General features: G+C 35.0%; 1 protein-coding gene and 1 long non-coding RNA gene across 2 annotated transcripts; both read right to left on the reverse strand.

Annotated features, from left to right (window-relative positions):
* Positions 1-8,772: 8,772 nt before the first annotated feature.
* Positions 8,773-21,097, reverse strand: LOC145736106 (uncharacterized). Its single transcript, XM_081990357.1, has 9 exons — positions 20,949-21,097; positions 20,135-20,281; positions 19,913-20,083; positions 19,715-19,857; positions 19,492-19,662; positions 9,480-9,657; positions 9,254-9,421; positions 9,060-9,202; positions 8,773-9,005 (listed from the first exon to the last, which is right to left on the reverse strand). The coding sequence occupies exons 2-9, from the start codon at positions 20,268-20,270 to the stop codon at positions 8,835-8,837; spliced, it is 1,281 nt and encodes a 426-aa protein (XP_081846483.1). The 5' UTR covers positions 20,271-20,281; positions 20,949-21,097; the 3' UTR covers positions 8,773-8,834.
* LOC145735070 (uncharacterized) lies at positions 12,860-16,687 on the reverse strand. The gene is made up of 2 exons (XR_014179584.1): positions 15,311-16,687; positions 12,860-15,251 (listed from the first exon to the last, which is right to left on the reverse strand). It is a non-coding gene; the product is annotated as an uncharacterized LOC145735070 (long non-coding RNA).
* Positions 21,098-21,171: the final 74 nt, after the last annotated feature.

A 21,171-nucleotide genomic window follows, 5' to 3' on the forward strand; every position in this document is an offset into this window, starting at 1 on the left:
CAATAATACTATAGATAACACGACAACATGCTATTTATTTTGTGATGCTATTTTATACTGTATACCCAGGTAATGTTATTTATCAACAAAAAAGTAATTAAACAATACGCACTTGATAAATATTTTCATCAAGAGAGTTTAAAAACTAGATCATTTCCAACAAGGTTTTCATAAGCTTTAAATAAGTCGGGATTAGGAAACTTAAACCTGCTAGACGTTGCTCTTGGTTCATAATCTGACACTCGCATATCACTCACAAAACTCACGAACAACACAAATATGCAACTTTAACTTTACTATACCTTTTAGTACTTTAGTGAACGATATTCTAATTTTAAATTCAAAATAGATGTCATAGCATAGCGACAACAACAATGACAACTAGTAATTAGTCGTTTTCTGTTGGATCTAAACGCGATATGATCCAGAAATCACGTGGCCTGCGTATAATTTTGTAATCATGAGGTCATACACTTATTGTTTATTTTTTTTTATTATTACACTTATTGTTATTTTCAGGTTTTAATCTATACAGGGTAATTCAAATTCGACCCTCACCATTGGGATCTCGGAAACTATAAGAGAAAGTTTAAATTGGGGCAAAGTTGCGCAATGTAAAGCTCAACCAAATGCAGTTTTAAAAATTTCGATTTTCCGAGTACTTCCGAAGATATCCGAAAAAAACTGAAAATTTGATTTTTTGTTTTTATTTCTAATCTTATTTGAAGAGATATTCCAAAACTAAAAGCACCTTTTCATTGCCACTTTTTCTCAGCTATTCGATGATGGATTCAAATTTGCCACACGACGTTTCGTTTTTTGGCAGCCATCATCAACTTTCTTTTTTCTTATGGGCGCCATATTGGATTTTTAGCCCACCAAATAGTACGTTTTATTCTGATTTTAGTGATATATAATAATTTATGATTTGCTTCATAAATAACAAAATAATTCAATAAAAACTATTTTTACTTTAGTTATTGGCTTTGAGTTAATGGGCCGTTTTATAAAATGTCATTATTTGACAGTACTTGTCAAACACGATAATTCGGACGATCATTAGAGCTTTTAGGGATTTTACCTTAGTTAGCTTTGTTAATGAGACGTTTTATGAAGATTACTTGGTAGTACTTGTCACACGCAATTGGCCTGAACATACTTAGTCACAAAGGTGTACACGTGACTTAAACCGGTTTATTCACTCGAACAGCTTAGGCCACTCGCTACGCTTGTGGACCTAGTTGTTCTTTTCGTGAATAAAAAATGGTTTAAGTCACTTGCTGTATAAATAACTATTAAATCACTCTGAATGACATTCGCCTATTTACAGATGTAAACAAACAAACATCAATGTTACATCTACGGGGCGCGGTGCAAATTTAATAGAACTGTAATTTTAGTTTTTTTTTAATATAAGAAGTCGAAATTTAATAAAATACTGTATAAGACACGTGACTTAAACCGGTTTATTCACTCGAATAAATATGAATGAATAAAAAGTTCTTAAAATGATGATCTTTCTCTTGGAAACATAAATAAGCCTTTTAAGTTAGAGATAATGCTAACAAATCTCTTTTTCTGATTAACCTAAATAGTTCAGCAATGCTTGTATAATAATAACATTTTCTGCAGGGGTTTCTTTTCTAGATACATTTTTAACTATGATTAACGCTCTAATGATCATCCGAATTATCGTGTTTGACAAGTACTGTCAAATAATGACATTTTTTTAAAACGGCCCATTAACTCTAAGCCAATAACTAAAGTAAAAATAGTTTTTATTGAATTATTTTGTTATTTATGAAGCAAATCATAAGTTATTATACATCACTAAAATCAGAATAAAACGTACTATTTGGTGGGCTAAAAATCCAATATGGCGCCCATAAGAATGTTTTGATTTCTGCTTATTTGTGTGGAAAGCTAATTGTTCCAACACACTTGCTATTGCTGCTGGTTCTTGATTCACTTCTTTCGTTTTGGATTTCGTTCGGATGCTATTAATCGACAACTTTTAACTGGTATGATTCATTTATTAGACAAAATACTAGCTAAATAAATGAAATACGATTAACAAACGTTGAGAATAAAGATAATTTTGCACACGCTTTTTTTTGTTGTTGTCGCTACAGAGTACGGTTAAGTTCACATCGTCTCTCTCACGAGTTTGTTTTTAGGGTTAGGTCCAAACACTGACACTTCACTTCTTATGAATATTTTCGGCCTTAACATCGCCCCCGCCTTAAAAGGCTCCTCTTTCAACCTCGACTAGAAGTCTGCATAATTTGGCTACAGGCCTCTTGAGGACTCCTCCCGCAGTCCTTACGGTGACTACTCTTGTGATTCCATCAGTGCCGGGATGAAGCGAAACTATCCGTCCCAATGCCCATTTTAAAGGTGGTCTGTCTTCGATGATCACAACCAGGTCATTGATAGCAATAGGGCAAACCCTTTTGGTCCATTTGTTGCGACATTGCAATTCGGTTAGGTATTCGGTGGACCATCGCCTCCAAAAGTGTTGTTGAAGTTGCTGTATACGTTGATAATGATTCAGACGGTTTTCACGAACATTGTGTAAATTGACATCTGGTGCAGCCATTAATGGTCGGCCAATTAAAAAGTGAGCCGGAGTTATGGGAGCGAGGTCGTTGGGGTCGTTAGAGAGGGGGAACAAAGGACGTGAGTTTAAGACTGCTTCTATCTGTACGAGCAGAGTATAAAATTGCTCATAAGTGAGTATCGCGTTTCCTGCTACGCGCAGTAGGTGTGATTTAGCGGACTTTACTCCCGCCTCTCACAATCCGCCAAAATGAGGCCCGCGAGGTGGAATAAAACACCAAGAAATTCCTTCGTTTTCCAGGATTTCAGTAAGAGCAGAGCCGTTTTGATTAAAAAAGGCTGCTAAACGCTTCAATTCTGCGCTTGCACCAACAAAATTAGTGCCATTGTCCGAGTGCATTTTACATGGTTGTTAAGTCCGAAACAAGTTCGAGATGTATTGCCTTAGTGGCAAAACAGACAAAAACACTAATGTAAGCCTTACTAACCTTACATCCTTGACCATTTCGGTCTTTTATGAGAAACGGACCGGCGTAGTCTACGCCTGTATTATAAAATGGTGGTGCTGGTTCAATGCGCTCTGAAGGTAAATTACCCATGACAGGTGTCAAGTTTTTTGGCAGCGCTCGATAACATCTTATACACTTGTGAATGGTTTGTCGGGCTAAATTTCGACCTAATAACGGCCAGTAACTCTGACGTACTGATGAAAGTGTAAGTTGTGGCCCACTATGAAGTAGTCTGATATGTTCACGTTCAAAAAGCATTTTTGTAAACTGATGCTTCGAACTAAGAATAATAGGATGTTTTTTAGCATATTTAAGATTCGCATTGGCCAATCTACCACCTACTCTTAGTATACCCTGATGATCTAAAAACGGACTAAGTGGCATTAACTTGCTTTTAGGATTGATGTCCTTGCCGGAGGCTAGTGCAACTATTTCTTCACCGAAAGTTTGCTTTTGAGAAAGACCTGCCAAAACCAGTGAAGCTTCTTTAATTTCAGTTGCCCGCAAACATCCGAAGGTTCTCTCTATCCTTTGTTTTGAACAGTTCCTTATGAACCTAATACAGTAGGCTGCAATCTTACTTACACGTTCTAATTTGGTCAAAGATGAATATCGCGTAAAATCTATGCTATCAGTTACTAAGTTTATGTTGAGTAAGATTGCAGCCTTACGCAACTCAGGTAAATCACGAGCAGTAGGAAGAGTTTGAGGCCAATGTTCTTCTGACAGTAAAAGCTTGGGTCCCTCCCAATAAGTATTGAGAAATAAAAGCTCTTGACAACTAATGCCACGTGAAACACAATCGGCTAGATTATCTGCTGTTGGTACATGACGCCAGCTGCTAACCTGGGTAAGTTCTAAAAGCATAGAGATTCGATTTGCCACAAAAACTTGCAGTTGATTTGGCTCCATGCGAAGCCAACCTAAGACGATGGTGGAATCAGTCCACAGCACGATTCTGTCGATGGATATGTCGAGTGAATTAAGTATTTTAGTGACTAGATTTGCCAAAAGAAGAGCACCAGTTAATTCAAGTCTAGGAATACTTTGAGTTTTAAGTGGGGCTACCTTTGATTTTGCAGCGATCAAATTTACAAAAGTATCGTTATTTTTATCCCATGACTTTAAATACACACACGCTCCATATGCTTGAAAAGAGGCGTCACAAAACCCGTGTATTTCATTACGAATTACGTTTCTACAAGTAATTTGTCTGAGTATTTTCAAGTTATTTAAAGTATGAAGGTTGTCACGAAAGTTTAGCCATCTTGTATGTAGAGGCTGCGTTAAGGAATGATCCCAGTCCAACTTTTCTAACCAAATGTCCCTTAACAACAATTTTGCTCTAATAATACAAGGGCTCAAGAGTCCCAAAGGGTCAAATATTTGTGATATTTCGGAAAGAACATGACGCTTGGTGACATTCTTGCTAAACTTGTTAGTGATATTATAAAAAAAGTAATCATCCATGTTCCAAAACATACCCAGGGTTTTAGTATTTTCATTGTTGCCAAAATCAATGATCTCTCTTTGATCTCCAGTCTGAATTCCCTGAGAAACGCGAATAGAATTGCTAGCCCACTTTCTTAAATGAAAGCCTGCCTTTGAAAGAATGACAGATATCTCGTTAGCCAGAAGAATGGCTTCTTCTTCTGTGTCGGCGCCCATGAGTGAGTCGTCTACATAAAAGTTCCGCTTAATGATTTTTGAAGCCTTAGGATGACTTGCTTCAGTTTCTATTCCTAGTTGAAACAAACACCTGATTGCCAAGAAGGCAGCGGACGCGGTACCGTATGTTACAGTATTCAACTCGTAAACTCCAATAGGCTCGCCCGGGTTGTCTCTCCAAAGTATGCGCTGTAATGGTCTCTGCTCCTTTACTACTCGACACATTCTATACATTTTTTCCACATCTGCGGATACTACTATAGTATGCTGACGAAAACTGATTAGAATGGAAAATAAGTCAGATTGTATAGTAGGACCAACCAGCTGTAAATCATTGAGACTGATTCCGCTACTATTAGGACATGAAGCGTCGAAGACCACTCGAAGCTTAGTTGTTGCTTTCTTTAACCACTCCATGATGATAATAATTGTAATTGCCTAGATGGGGACTATCAACCTTACTCATATGACCTAACGTTTGATATTCGATGATAAACCTATGATATTCTTGTTTAAACTGATCGTCCCTGAGAAATCTACGCTCTAAGTTTATGAAACGCTTTTTAGCAGTTTCAAACGAGTCTCCTAATCTACCAGGGTCATCTTTGAGAGGTATAGTAACTAAAAAATGTCCGTCTTTGTCTCGTTTAAAGGTATTTTGAAAATGTACTTCACAAAGTTTCTCATTCTTGGAAAGCGGCTTTGAAGTTTCTACTTCCTCTAGTTCCCAAAAACGAGTTAACCCTTTGTCAATATCGATGCTCCTGCTTAAATTGCATTGAACTAAGTTAGTGCTAATTGAAGCTATTTGTCCAGCTACTATCCACCCGAGTTTTGTCTTTTGTAAATACGGCCCTGAATTTCCTAATTTGATCTGTCCAACACAAATTAAGTCCCAAAAACAATCTGCACCTAAAAGCATGTCTATGGGTCTGGATACACTAAACTGTGGATCTGCTAATTTAATGTTATTAGGTATTTGTAATATGCTTGGGTCTATTCGAAAATTTGGTAGGCATCCTGTTATGTGGGGCACTACCAAACATGAAATTTTCCTAGAAAAGTTGCTTATTTGTGATTGTACAAGAAAACTTGCTATACCTGATACTTTTGACTCCCTTCCATTCAAACCACCAACACGTATATTTACTGGTTCACAAGAAATCCCTAATTTGTTTAAAACATTCAATGTTACAAAACTGCTTTGTGAGCCTGCATCAAGAAGTGCTCGAAGTGTTACTGGATGGTTATTTCGATCAAAGACTTGAACCAAAACAGTGGAAAGAAAAACTTGATTACATTGTGCCAGCAGATTAGTTGTTAAATTTACATTGTTTTCTGTACAATCTATTCTATTATTTTCACAAACAAGCTCGACGCCCATACTGGCTGGATTCAAGTTACTAGAAGTTGGGATTGGCTCTTTTTCAATGTGTAAAAGTGTATGATGACGCCCCTTACAAATTCTACATGAACTGGCGACACATTGCTTGATACTGTGGTTACTTCGTAGGCAGTTAAAGCAAAGACGTCTCTTAATAGCTTGATCATTTTGTTCTTTAACTGTTAGCTGCACAAATTTACTGCAATCTTGAATGTAATGATTTTCTTTACAAAATGAACATACAGTGTTAGTATTTAAAAAGCTTCGACTTTCATTTTGCTGTTTATGTCGGTCTTTGTTTAACTGCATATGATTTGCATAAGTTTTCTTAAATGAATCACTACTAGCTGAAACATGTTTACTTGATTCTAAAGTTTCCAACAAATTACTGCGCTTTTTGAGAAAAAGTTTCATTGCTTCTAAGTCAGCATTTGGCAATAATGCCTTTTCAGTTTCCCAATATCTCAAGGTCACATCATCCAACTTTGAGGTGACTAAGTAAGTATATTACCAAAGTATCCCAGTGATTGGTTGGTTGATTAAGTGAATGTAGTGCTCTTAAATGCTTAGATAAATCATCACTAAGTTTTCTCTTCTAAGGTGGGAATATGAATAGGAGGTAACTTTAGATGGTTTAAATTTGAGCTTAGATTAATATTGTTTAGAGAACCTGAACAAATTGAAACAGCACCATCCACATTCTTAGTTAAATTCTGTTTATGCAAGGTTTTAGCTCGGCTATACAAGTTATGATATTTGGAGTCAAATGATTCACGTTCACTGAGCTGTGTATCTAAGCCATTTTCATCACACAACTCCTCTATCTGAGATTGAATGTCTTCAAACTCATCTAAGATGCTTACAAAGCGTTCAAGGCGTGACTCTAGTTGTTCAACCTCAAACTCATCAGAAAATTGCTGAAAATGGTTAACTTTGCTTTTACTGAAGCCATTTTCCTAAATAATGTTTCAATTGCCGCCATTTTATGGTTATAGGAGACACTAGATTCCACCACACCTACTGTTTTCTGATTGTTTTAAAGCTTAGATTACACGTTTAGGTATAGAGTATAGATGGCTAAAATATGATTTGTTTCTACTCCTACACATAAAAACAGCCTCTATCATGCACTAAGTAGCGGTTAAATAGGAAAATGGAACAGACTCACATTTAACTTGACTAATATCCGGCTCGAAGGACCAAAATGTTTTGACTTCTGCTTATTTGTGTGGAAAGCTAATTGTTCCAACACACTTGTTATTGCTGCTGGTTCTTGATTCACTTTTTTCGTTTTGGATTTCGTTCGGATGCTATTAATCGACAACTTTTAACTGGTATGATTCATTTATTAGACAAAATACTAGCTAAATAAATGAAATACGATTAACAAACGTTGAGAATAAAGATAATTTTGCACACGCTCTTTTTTGTTCTTGTCGCTACAGAGTACGGTTAAGTTCACATCGTCTCTCTCAAGAGTTTGTGGCGACATGTTTTTAGGGTTAGGTCCAAACACTGACATTTCACTTCTTATTGAATATTTCGGCGAGCAGAGTGTTTTTGACATCACGATGACGTAATTTGTCAACTGTCAAATTGTGACGTCGAAAAAGCTCTGCTCGGTCCGTGGAGCGTGAAAACGAATGCGGCCAAAGTAATCCAAAAATGTTGACACATGGTGTCAAACACATGCTCTAATAATGTCAATTTTGACACTTTAGGTCGTGGCACCCTTGTGCAATATGACATTTTGACAAATGACACTTTACGTCATTTTTGTACTATTAACCCAAGGACGGTAAACAGTACAGGAGTGCTTAATCCCATAAGCGCAATCTTGCCGGTATCGGCTCGGGCCGGTGACGATTTTTACGTCACCATGGGTCTCTCGCGTTTGCGCGATTGTTTTGCGCGATGCGCGATTGCAGTCGATCATTCACGAACATGATCTCTTACATAGCATCTCGGGCGAATATTTAGCGTATTGTGCACCCGAAGGCCCACTGTGACGTCAGAATTCATTCGCCGCCGGGAAACAAAATCGGCCGATCGAGCAATCCTGTACTGTTTAATATCCTTGCTATTAACCAGAATGGACGATTTTCTGGAAAAGTGCACGAAACTTTTTTGGGAGAGATTTTTTGGGCCTTCTATACTAACGGCGACCATTTTGGATTTTCCTTAATCAAAGTAATTTTTTAACTAATTTGAACTGGGGAACACAAATCTGACGTCCATTTTGCTCTGGCACCGTTTCGGAGATGAACTTGAAATTATGTCAATTTTGACACTTTAGGGCGTGGCACCCTTGCAAAATGACATTTTGACAAATTATCTTTACGTCATTTTTGTACTATTAACCTGAAGGTATTTAAGCAGTTGAGGTTAATTTTGAAATTAAAAAAATTTCTGAAAAAATTTTTAAAAAATAAAATTAATATCTCTTCAAATAAGGTTAGAAATAAATAAAAACAAAAAATCAAATTTTCAGTTTTTTTCGGATATCTTCGGAAGTACTCGGAAAATCAAAAATTTTAAAACAGCATTTGGTTGAGCTTTAAATTGCGCAACTTTGCCCCAATTTAAACTTTCTCGTATCTCTTATGGTTTCTGAGATCCCAATGGTGAGGGTCGAATTTGAATTACCCTGTATAGTCTTTAAAACGTTCTCTTTTTATTGTCATACATTTCACAAGTATTGTTTTATTAAATAATTAGACAAAATTATCTGCTGGTCGTCGTTCTACCCAACTTTTGATTCCAGGATTGGCCAGTACATTTTCTTTGACTTTCTGTAGGTTAGGGTAACCCTCAAATAAATCTCTTTGTATTAAGCTGCTTAAGTATCCAAAGACTGATACCAAATATAAGTCAGCCCAAGATATCTATATATGATTTTTATAAATGAATGAGTTGATAATTGGTTAAGTGTATGGTACCTTTCCATTGGCTAAATAACCATTGTTAGCTTTTGCCCATGAGTCCAGTTTTCCTAAATAAAAAGGCAATCGCTCTTTATCGAGAGTTTGCCTAATTTGAGTTTTCCTCAAAGGCTCTTGCTCATGAACGTATTGGGAAATTGCTGTAAGGAAAAATTTCAGAACATTTCCTGGTTTGATCAATAAACACTAACCTATTCTAACTTCATTAACAGTCTCTGCGGCAGCGTCAATTTCATAAGCCTCCAAGTCGTTGTCACCATTTAGACCAGCTAACTTAGCAACATACCTGGCTATAGGTAAACTCTGATGCAAAGTTTTACCATCAAATTCGAGAACGGGCATTTGTCCTAATGGTGTATCTGAAAGAAGAGTAAAATACTGAAGAAGCGGACATTTGAATGACTCAGCTATACTTACTTGGTTTTAGTTTAGGCCATTCTTCATTGCTGACGCGGTTGTCTTCAAAGGGAATGTTGGCATAATGAAAAATAAATCTTATAGGTTCACCCAAGCCGCTAAAATCAAAATACGTTAACTTATATTTGGGTGCCATGTTTATTTGACTGATTGGAACCCACTGATGAGTAAAGTGGTATTACACAGTTTTTTATAGGTAATGGGATTTTCAGCACTTATGTAACTGATGATGATGATGATATGTGGATTTATTTATACAAGTAAACTGATGGTTGATTAAGTTTGTTGTGCAACTTTTTATTTGTAGAATTTTGTTTAAACCATTTTTTTGTTAATTTGAAGAACATTAGTTGATTTTAAAGGTTATAAATTGAATTACCAAGATTATAATGTTACGAAACCTGGCTCAATATAATTTATATAAGTATTCTCAAGTACATAGATCTGTTTATTTACATTCTGTAATTGATAAAGTATGTTTTTTTATATATTTTGCCATGTTACATTTCTGTTATCGGATAACATTAGGCTAATCTTAAACGCCATTTCCGCTAACCAAATAAACACGGTTATTATTACTAGCTCAGAGATAGCCGAAGTTCGCATTCGTTTTTACGCTCCATAGGGCGAGCAGAGTGTTTTTGACATCACGATGACGTAATTTGGCAAAAACATAATTTGACCAACTGTCAAATTACGTCATTGTGACGTCGAAAAAGCTCTGCTCGGTCCGTGGAGCGTGAAAACGAATGCGGCCAAAGTAATCCAAAAACTTTGGCACATGGTGTCAAACACATGCTCTAATAATGTCAATTTTGACACTTTAGGTCGTGGCATCCTTGTGCAATATGACATTTTGACAAAAATGACACTTTACGTCATTTTTGTACTATTAACCAGAATGGACGATTTTCTGGAAAAGTGCACGAAACTTTTTTGGGAGAGATTTTTTGGGCCTTCTATACTAACGGCGACCATTTTGGATTTTCCTTGATCAAAGTAATTTTTTAACTAATTTGAACTGGGGAACACAAATCTGACGTCCATTTTGCTCTGGCACCGTTTCGGAGGTGACCTTGAAATTATGTCAATTTTGACACTTTAGGTCGTGGCACCCTTGCAATATGACATTTTGACAAATGACACTTCACGTCATTTTTGTACTATTAACCAGAAGGTATTTAAGCAGTTGAGATTAATTTAAAAAATAAAAACATGTCTGAAAAAAATCAGAAGGTACGTACCCTTGAAAATTCTTGACAATTCTAGTTTCTAATTTTTCAAGGCAAAACGGTGCATGGTACCAAAAAAGTGTATAGAAGGTAAAAGTTGCATCCCATCGAGGTGCATTTGTGGTAATAACTGCAGACCTCTAACCTGAAACGTTCCTGAGATATTGAGCAAAAACTGCAAAAAACGAGAGTCAATTTTGATACCCAGCTTGAAATTATGTAAATTTTGACACTTTAGGGCGTGGCACCCTTGCAAAATGACATTTTGACAAATTATCTTTACGTAATTTTTGTACTATTAACCTGAATATATTTAAACAGTTGAGGTAATTTTGAAAATAAAAAAATGTCTGAAAAAAATTAGAAGGTACCTACACCCTTGAAAATTCTTGACAATTCTAGTTTTTAATTTTTCAAGGCAAAACGGTGCATGGTACCAGAAAGTGTATAGAAGGTAAAAGTTGCATCCCATCGCGGTGCATTTGTGATATTAGCTTCAGACCTCTAACCTGAAACGTTCCTGAGATATTGAGCAAAAACTGCAAAAAACAAGAGTCAATTTTGGCGCTCTCTAGCGGCTAAACGGGGCAACTTAGCCATGCCCATTCCAAAAATTATAAGTTTGGTTTGGTGAATGAGCTGGTACATATTGTTATTTCTTTCAATTTGTACTTATTTTTTTATTGGTTTCAATTGCTTTTCTAATTTTAAAGGTTTAAAGATGTAAATGAAAGCAGATTTACTTCATATTGTGTTATAATTAGTTCCTTATATTATGAACCAGAGCAAGCAACCATTTATACACGTAGTTGTATTTTTGGTTGCATAAGTGCAGTCTCCTAAAAGCATTAATTAATGCTTATAAAATCATCAAATTTGATATTTGCATTTTTTTGTGATTAACTGTGTAATTTTTCTATACTATTACATTCGGCTCAAAATATTAATATTAAACTTAAAAAAGGTCGTTTAATGAGGGATTTTATTTAGGAGAAGGCAGTTCAGTTTATTCGTGCATGTAAAGAAATATACCCTGTTGTCCATTTGGAGACATATCAAATCTCATTCCAATCAAGTAAAATAGAAAATTTACAAAAAATATGACAGGTAATTATTATTTATTGCTCTTAAGTAGCTTGCCGGAAAAAAAAACACAAAATCTCCGATACGTTTGATAAAACGATCCAGTAATTTGCAGTTGCGGTCTTATTGCGACATAATTACTCTCAATAATGCTTTTTTTGGCACACACATTATTAACCTACAAAAATCACGTGCCAAATCGTTCCTTGATCTAATGTTAAGCCTGGTCGACCCTGGGTGCTGTATAATCAAGCAAATGGTAAAAAAATCGTTGTTTGTTTATAAGTGTCGCGCCAAACAGATATAAAAGAGCTATTAACTTTTGTCACCACACATTAATGACATATTTAACTTTTTCTGTCGACTCTAAATTGAAATCACAAATAACCATTCAATTGTAATACTACACTTGTAACTGCAATAAAAAAACGAAAGTTCATCATCATTGATGCAGTGTCATTACAACAGCACTAGACTGTTTAGCATTCTTGAACCTGAACTTGGTAGTCATTACGTGTGGTCGTCTGCTGAGAATAATAAGATTCCATAACTGAATGAAGCATTTAAGGAGTTGTCTAAGGTTATGATTGTTTTGATGAAGTTAAACTGGATTAATGAACAGATAAACAAATGTCGCAATTCACGACTTTATTTATTGATACTTGTTTCCTCTCTCTTGTTGATGTTTCCCGCTGTAGGTATGCGCTAGGAACCTTGATATGTAAATGTGCGACTGTTGAAACTATTAATAACAACAAACCAACTATCACTAATCTCCTGGTTTGAGATTAAGTCGCTCGTTGCCTTTGATTGTGAGATATCCGCGAGAAACTACCGAAAGGAGCTATAAATTTAACTGGAGGTCGGTTAACTTTAACGATGGTTTCCAGTAAATAATGAGTCTATAATGTTCCTATTCAGTTAAAAGTAATTGAATGGTTCAGGTATCGAGGAAATTGGTATGCAATTTCTGTATAATTTCATTTTAAAAACATTGTTAAATTGATGACGAGGTCTATGAATTAATTAAATAGAAAAGTAAATTTTTCTTTACATAATTGTCTGAACAATTACAAAATTTCTTTAGCATTGAAAAACTAGTTTAATACAAATTTCACATATCACAGTTTTTACCATTTACTAGCTTATATTGATCGAAATGGTCCGATAATCTTTAACATTATAATTTAATTCTAAATATGACTTTTTGTACACAACAGTAAAGCTTAACTTATAACACACCGTAACTAATTTACATATAACATATTCGTTACTTTATACAGTTTTTCTTACATACTTAAGTAAACTGCCTCTAGACATTTACACAGCAATCCTGGTTATTTTATTAGGTCGATTAATCTTACACAAAACAATATAATTATTAGTGACATAATTATTTATTATCCATTGATCCCCTGCTGACCAAACTGTTGAACTGTGCAAATTCAGGAGTCTTTGTGGTGGTTACATAACCATACGTTATGTAACATAAATTTTACCTGAGAGCACGAATCATTTTGTAAGTAGCTTGGCTGGTCATAACGGTAAATAATTGATCTATATAAAGTATTTTTTTTCGTGTATATTGTTCTTACACTTTATTGAGTATTGGCGATCGTGAGATAGTGGATTGTTCATAATGTAGGTTACAGCCGATTCGATTATTAGGAGCATAATTTTAAATTCCTGCAACTTTTACTTGACTTTTTTAGTACGGAATACAGCTTTTTTTAAATGATGTTGGAACTGTAGGAAATACAAGCCACATTCTTTTATGACTGGTTGTGTAAGGAGCCACATTTTCATAAACAATTTCAGGTGTTATGTGGCAATTTCGATTCAAACGGAGTAAGGTCGGTTAAGTGAACTGTCCGCATCTATATCTAGGTTGCACTGCCTTAAACTTGGTTTTCGAGGCTTAAAAATCATTAATTAACAATTTGGTTCATTAAGCAAATTGACTAATTAGGTTTTAGGCTTTTGATAATGATGGGAAATAACACAACTTTCTTTATTCCTGACAGGGTAAAACATTAAAACATGCAGAACTGGTTTTTTGTACAATTTCCCTTCAACAGCAATTAATAGTGCGGATTTATTTATTGAATAAATGTTTATTTATAAAACAACTACAACTAGTTGCAGCACCTTAATTATTATTCGTCCAATCTCTAATTCACATTCCCATAAGTGTGGTATTTACTGCATGGTCAATGCCTTATTTGTTACGCTCTTGCAATTTCTAATTTTTTGAACACTTTAATGCTATATTTTACTTTTAGGAGACCACCTTATTATAGTGTGTATATCAATAAACTTATTGGATACAACATTCTGCACCGAACAGTAGTAATAACGTAATTGACACAAACGGGCAATTTTATTGGGTACTGTCGTTAACATTTACCAGTTCAGGTGTTAAAGATATGAAATATGTTTGTTATTTACGTTTCTTAATAGTATGGACTTGAAATTTTATATTGCTTATGTATAATAAAACCAATTTTCACCATTCTACAATATTACTTAGATAAAGAATTTTTATTATCGTTTTATTTAAATTAAGAAAAAACTTACTACCAACATTTTCAGTAAAGTATGTAAATCAATAGAACGTCTCTCCATAACTTACATGTAATTATATAATTCCAATTACTTTACAACTTAGGGAACGTACTAACGTACTTTCTGCATATCAAGTGAGTTAAAACACATGATTGCGTAAAACTGTACTTTATTAGGTGCCAAGGTGCTGAAGAAAAGAAACAAATTTCCATATCACAAAAAAAAGCGAATATGCAAATGTTTATACCGTAACGGCCTTAGGAAGTGAATACTTGTCTCAATCTAGATGGGCGTACTTTCGACAAATCATTTCCTGGCTTGGGTAACATAACGAAAACAAACATCCTAATATTTAACGACACTATCAGATATTATTATCAATTAGTCGAAAGTTGCAAGCCCACGCTTCGTCAAACTAAAATTAATGTATTTACCAATTATGACCATATTAAATAATCTCTACCAACTGCATTCTGGCAGTGAAATTCCTAGTTATAATAGCACACATGAGACTAATTATGATTATTTTTTTCTTTCTTCTAGTTGAGGAATGCGAAATGGTTTTGCAGCAAATTTCTAGTCGCGTTTTATTTCTACCTTTTCCTATTTATGTGCCTCACGTGACTACTTCCTGATCATTGACATTCACATGCAGATGGCCGTTTTCACTGTGGTGTGTTTCACTTTGATCATGAACCGTGTAATGATTTTATTTCCCAATACACGATTTCCAGTTATATTGCCAACTGGTGGAACTATTCTAAATTGCTTTGTTTTCTTGTGATCAGATTTTTTGTTTTAAGTGAGCAACATTGCTAATTCTGCTCTAATACTAGTTATTCATTTTGTTATAAAGAATTTTATATTCTATGAATTACATTCCTCTTCCTTACTACCCTTCTTCCTTAATTAATACTAGAGAATGGATTATATGCACGAAAACTTCTTAACTGGAAAAATGTACTTTCAACATTCTTTAGATTTGATAAATAAAATTATAACACCGAGAATCTTCAGAAGATTGATTACCACATCATGTGTGGAGAGTAAAGTGTCAAAAAACTGTCCGAATATTTGTAACTAAAAGAACTTTTTTGTATTGCCAGTAAAAACAGCCATTTTGTATTGCCAGAGGCCTCTGAAACCTTCTTAAGCTTACTAAAACTGTTTTTAAACGTGCCAGAGGCCTCTGGCAGCCATTTTGTATTGCCAGAGGCCTCTGAAACCTTCTTAAGCTTACTATGAATTGTTTTTAACGTGCCAGAGGCCTCTGGCAGCCATTTTGTATTGCCAGAGGCCTCTGAAACCTTCTTAAGCTTACTATGAATTGTTTTTAACGTGCCAGAGGCCTCTGACAGCCATTTTGAATTGCCAGAGACCTCTGAAACCTTCTTAAGCTTACTATGAATTGTTTTTAACGTGCCAGAGGGAAGAAGTAAAACAAAAATCTATTATTAGTGAAAAGTGACTTGAAAAACTTGCTTAAATCTTCTAGGGTCATTTTGAAAGTCCCATAGACCTCTAATGCTACTGGGAATCTTGCCAGAAGGTTCTAGAAGTATCTCAAAAACCTTCCCATAACTGTTTTCAATTGCTGGAAGTGTCTAAGTCAATTTTGAAAGGTTCATACACCTCTAAATGAAATTAAGAACCTTCTTAAAAGTGCCAGAGGGTTCTACAAGTGTCTTAAACTTTCACATAACTGTTTTAAATTGCCAGAAGCCTCTAAGACCATTTTTTAAAGTTCCATAGAGTTCTAAATGTTATTGATGAGAATCTCCTTAAAGTGCCAGAGTGACTTAAACCTTTTCATAACTGTTTTAAATTTTCGGAATCATTTTTAAATATCAGAAACCTCTAAAATGCTACTGAGCCTTCTAAAAGTGCCAAAATCCTCTACAAGTGTCTTAAATCTTCCCATAAGTGTTTTAAATTGCCAGAGGCCTCTAGAACCATTTTGAAAGTGTCAGAGACCTCTAAGTGCTACTGAGAACCTTCTAAATAATGCCAGAAGCTTCTATAACTGTTTTAAAGCTTCCTAGAATTGTTTTAAATTGCCAGAAGTCTCTAGAACAATCTTGAAGGTGTCAGAGACCTCTAAATGCTACTGAGAACCTTCCAAAAAGTGCTAGAGCCCTCTACAAGTGTCTTAAAACTTCCCATAACTGTTTTAATTGCCAGAGGCCTCTAGAACCATTTTGAAAGTGTCAGAGACCTCTAAGTGCTACTGAGAACCTTCTAAATAGTGCCAGAAGCTTCTATAACTGTTTTAAAGCTTCCTAGAGATGTTTTAAATTGCCAGAAGTCTCTAGAACAATTTTGAAGGTGTCAGAGGACCTCTAAATGCTACTGAGAACCTTCTAAATAGTGCCAGAAGCTTCTATAACTGTTTTTAAAGCTTCCTAGAGATGTTTTAAATTGCCAGAAGTCTCTAGAACAATTTTGAAGTTGTCAGAGACCTCTAAGTGCTACTGAGAACCTTCTAAATAGTGCCAGAAGCTTCTATAACTGTTTTAAAGCTTCCTAGAGATGTTTTAAATTGCCAGAAGTCTCTAGAACAATTTTGAAGTTGTCAGAGACCTCTAAATGCCTACTGAGAACCTTCTAAATAGTGCCAGAAGCTTCTATACCTGTTTTAAAGCTTCCTAGAGATGTTTTAAATTGCCAGAAGTCTCTAGAACAATTTTGAAGTTGTCAGAGACCTCTAAATGCTACTGAGAACCTTCTAAATAGTGCCAGAAGCTTCTATAACTGTTTTAAAGCTTCCTAGAGATGTTTTAAATTGCCAGAAGTCTCTAGAACAATTTTGAAGTTGTCAGAGTACCTCTAAATGCTACTGAGAACCTTCTAAATAGTGCCAGAAGCTTCTATAACTGTTTTAAAGCTTCCTAGAGATGTTTTAAATTGCCAGAAGTCTCTAGAACAATTTTGAAGGTGTCAGAGACCTCTAAATGCTACTGAGAACCTTCTAAATAGTGCCAGAAGCTTCTATAACTGTTTTAAAGCTTCCTAGAGACGTTTTAAATTGCCAGAAGTCTCTAGAACAATTTTGAAGGTGTCAGAGACCTCTAAATGCTACTGAGAACCTTCTAAATAGTGCCAGAAGCTTCTATAACTGTTTTAAAGCTTCCTAGAGATGTTTTAAATTGCCAGAAGTCTCTAGAACAATTTTGAAGTTGTCAGAGACCTCTGCATGATACTGAGAACCTTCTAAATAGTGGCAGAAGCTTCAATAACTGTTTTAAAGGTTCCTAGAATTGTTTTAAATTGCCAGAAGTCTCTAGAATAATTTTGAAGTTGTCAGAGACCTCTAAGTGCTACTGAGAACCTTCTAAATAGTGCCAGAAGCTTCTATAACTGTTTTAAAGCTTCCTAGAGATGTTTTAAATTGCCAGAAGTCTCTAGAACAATTTTGAAGGTGTCAGAGACCTCTAAATGCTACTGAGAACCTTCTAAATAGTGCCAGAAGCTTCTATAACTGTTTTTAAAGCTTCCTAGAGACGTTTTAAATTGCCAGAAGTCTCTAGAACAATTTTGAAGGTGTCAGAGGACCTCTAAATGCTACTGAGAACCTTCTAAATAGTGCCAGAAGCTTCTATAACTGTTTTAAAGCTTCCTAGAGATGTTTTAAATTGCCAGAAGTCTCTAGAACAATTTTGAAGTTGTCAGAGACCTCTGCATGATACTGAGAACCTTCTAAATAGTGGCAGAAGCTTCAATAACTGTTTTAAAGGTTCCTAGAATTGTTTTAAATTGCCAGAAGTCTCTAGAATAATTTTGAAGTTGTCAGAGACCTCTAAGTGCTACTGAGAACCTTCTAAATAGTGCCAGAAGCTTCTATAACTGTTTTAAAGCTTTCCTAGAGACGTTTTAAATTGCCAGAAGTCTCTAGAACAATTTTGAAGGTGTCAGAGACCTCTAAATGCTACTGAGAACCTTCTAAATAGTGCCAGAAGCTTCTATAACTGTTTTAAAGCTTCCTAGAGATGTTTTAAATTGCCAGAAGTCTCTAGAACAATTTTGAAGTTGTCAGAGACCTCTAAATGCTACTGAGAACCTTCTAAAATAGTGCCAGAAGCTTCTATAACTGTTTTAAAGCTTCCTAGAATTGTTTTAAATTGCCAGAAGTCTCTAGAACAATTTGAAGGTGTCAGAGACCTCTAAATGCTTCTGAGAAACTTCTAAAAAGTGCTAGAGCCCTCTACAAGTGTCTTAAATATTCCCATAAGTGTTTTAAATTGCCAGAGGCCTCTAGAACCATTTTGAAAGTGTCAGAGACCTCTAAATGCTACTGATAACCTTCTAAATAGTGCCAGAGGCTTCCACAACTGTTTTAAAGCTTCCTAGAATTGTTTTAAATTGTAATTAACTATAATCATTTTGACAACCAATCCATATCACATTTAATAATCGACGTACGTTTTTTGCTGGTGATTGTGATGTAACAATCAAAAGTCACTGAACAGACTGTAGTTCACTTTTGCATTTTTTGTACGCCACTGGTCATTTATAATTAAGCATTATAAAGCTTTAAATTATTGACTATTTTGATAGTAAGGGAATAAGAAATTACCAGGGTCGTACACAAAATTATACCGTTTGACTGACATTACAAGTTTTTAGTCTCTTTGGTAATTAGCATGTTACAAAGTCAAGTTAATGTGTGTTATTTTTAATTCTTTGAGTGAACGAATTTTGCGTAATTAATGGAAATCCACGTTCGTATAGATTTATTAATGCGAAATTTACGAAGCCAAGGCAAACATTTCGAGGACAACCGTGTTACCGCCTAATTGCGGACCAATTTTCTTTATTTCATCACCGAATTTAATTAGAATTATAGTTTGAGTTATCAATTGATGTGTGGGACTTTAATACCCACACAGGAAGAGATTTTAATCTCTGTGCTAGTGCAAATTTTTGACTAATGTCACACTGTTAATAATAACATTTTTTATGAAGTAACAAACTGGTTAGAGTAGTTAAAAGCAATTTTTTATTTGAGATATCTTAATTTTCAGTGCTAAGTTTGTTAAGCAATAATATGTACTTAATACTCAGTAAAGGTTTCATCACTAGTTGAATTTGTCATGTGTTTTGTACTCAAATATTTACAAGGAAAATTGTTAGTGCCAGAAATCATCTTTAGGCCGTCGATCCACCCATTCTTTAATACCAGGCGTTGCGTATACATTAGCTCTTACTTTCAGTAAGTTGGGATACTTGTCAGTTATTAATTCTTCCTTAATAAAATGACTTAGATAGCAGGTAATCGAATCGAAATAGAGATCGGCCCAAGATAGCTAAAATAGAAAATTTTAGGTTTGGCAATTTTTTATCGTGAAATGTTCGTACTTTCCCATTCGCCAGGTACCCATTATTCTTCTCGGCCCACGCCTCAAAAGTGCCCAAATAGAAGGGCAATTTGTCGTTGTCCAATTTCTCTTTAATTCTCTTCTTTCTGACCGGGTCCCGTTCGATATAGTATTGTGCCACTTCTAGAAAATGTCTGCATTTAACACTCAAGTACAAAAATCCAGTTGGTTTCACAACCATGGCGAAAATCCATTACAGTGTCAGCGACTGCATCAATTTCGTACGATTCCCACTCATTATCACCAGCAAGTCCTACTTGTTTACCCAAATACCTGGCAATACTGCTACTTTGATGCATACGTTTACCATCCACATCAAGTACAGGTAGTTGTTGCAATGGTTCAATGGCTAAAACCTTTAAAATTTTAATTTTAAATGGAAAATACATAAACAACTTACAGGGTTTTAAAGCCAACCATTCTTGCCTCAAGACTCTAGTTTCTGTAAATTCCATACCACCATAGTGCAAAAGCATCCTGATGGGTTCTCCTAGTCCGGTTAGATCAAAATAGGTGAGATGGTATTTAGGTGACATATCTATCACTTCTAAACAAATTTAATGCCGTAAGTTATCTCGAAATAATTCAGATAAGATAAGTGCAACAGCATTGTTGTTAAACATTATTTTTATTCATCAAGTTGAAGGTTGTCCTGTGATACGCCCTCTGTTTGGTGTTCGCTAACTCTCTTTGACAGTATTATTAAAATCCAGTCAAAAGCTAGCCAATGAATATCAATTAATACAAATTGAGTATGATGGCCACACAAATGGGCTCATAACGAGTGGAAACTTTGGATTTTTGTTAGGTAAAATAGGTATATTTCTAGTTACACCACTGGCCTCGTTATTAAGTAAAAGATAAGTACTGAATTAATCTGGAAACTACAGAATTAATATTATTAATGCTATGGGTGGTGTAGATACCAGTGGCGTACTTATCTTCTGTCCTAAATGCTTTTACAACATAGTGTTAAATTTGTGTTTGTTGTGAACAGTGAATTAAAATATGGCCAAAACCTAAATAATATTGAATGACAAAACAATAATTAATAGTTTTGAATTACATTAACTACTGCAATCAAGCTATGCAAACAACCACTAAATTGTATATTAATTGGTACTAATATAACTACAAATACCAAAAATAATTTAAATTAAGTAAACATTCATTTAGCTTCCAGTAATACAAATTTATAAAATAATTGCACTTACTTGCTAGAGATGATTTATGGGTTTGGTATCTGCATCAAACACCACGTTCAACTGATGGTGTACTTATACTAGTGACTAAAACGCATTAACCACATTTAAAACAATAGCTCGTTTGGTATTTGCATTTAAAAATATTATAATATTCCGAATTCGTAGGAATGCTTATCGTTTTGGTCAGCCAAGGTTAAACCGCATGTAATACAATTATACTCCTGACTCACAT

The sequence above is a fragment of the Ips typographus genome, linkage group LG11 (genome assembly GCF_016097725.1).
Source record: "Ips typographus isolate SLU linkage group LG11, UJ_Ityp_2.0, whole genome shotgun sequence".
Lineage (NCBI taxonomy): Eukaryota > Metazoa > Arthropoda > Insecta > Coleoptera > Curculionidae > Ips > Ips typographus.

Excerpts from the sequence above, each read along its gene's own strand:
- LOC145736106 (XM_081990357.1), bottom strand. The coding sequence starts at position 20,270 with ATGTCACCTAAATACCATCTCACCTATTTTGATCTAACCGGACTAGGA. Across the intron at positions 19,663-19,714 it reads GGTACCTGGCGAATGGGAAA|CTATCTTGGGCCGATCTCTA; the intron begins GTACGAACATTT and ends TTTCTATTTTAG. Across the intron at positions 9,658-19,491 it reads GGCCTAAAGATGATTTCTGG|TACCACTTTACTCATCAGTG; the intron begins CACTAACAATTT and ends AAAACTGTGTAA.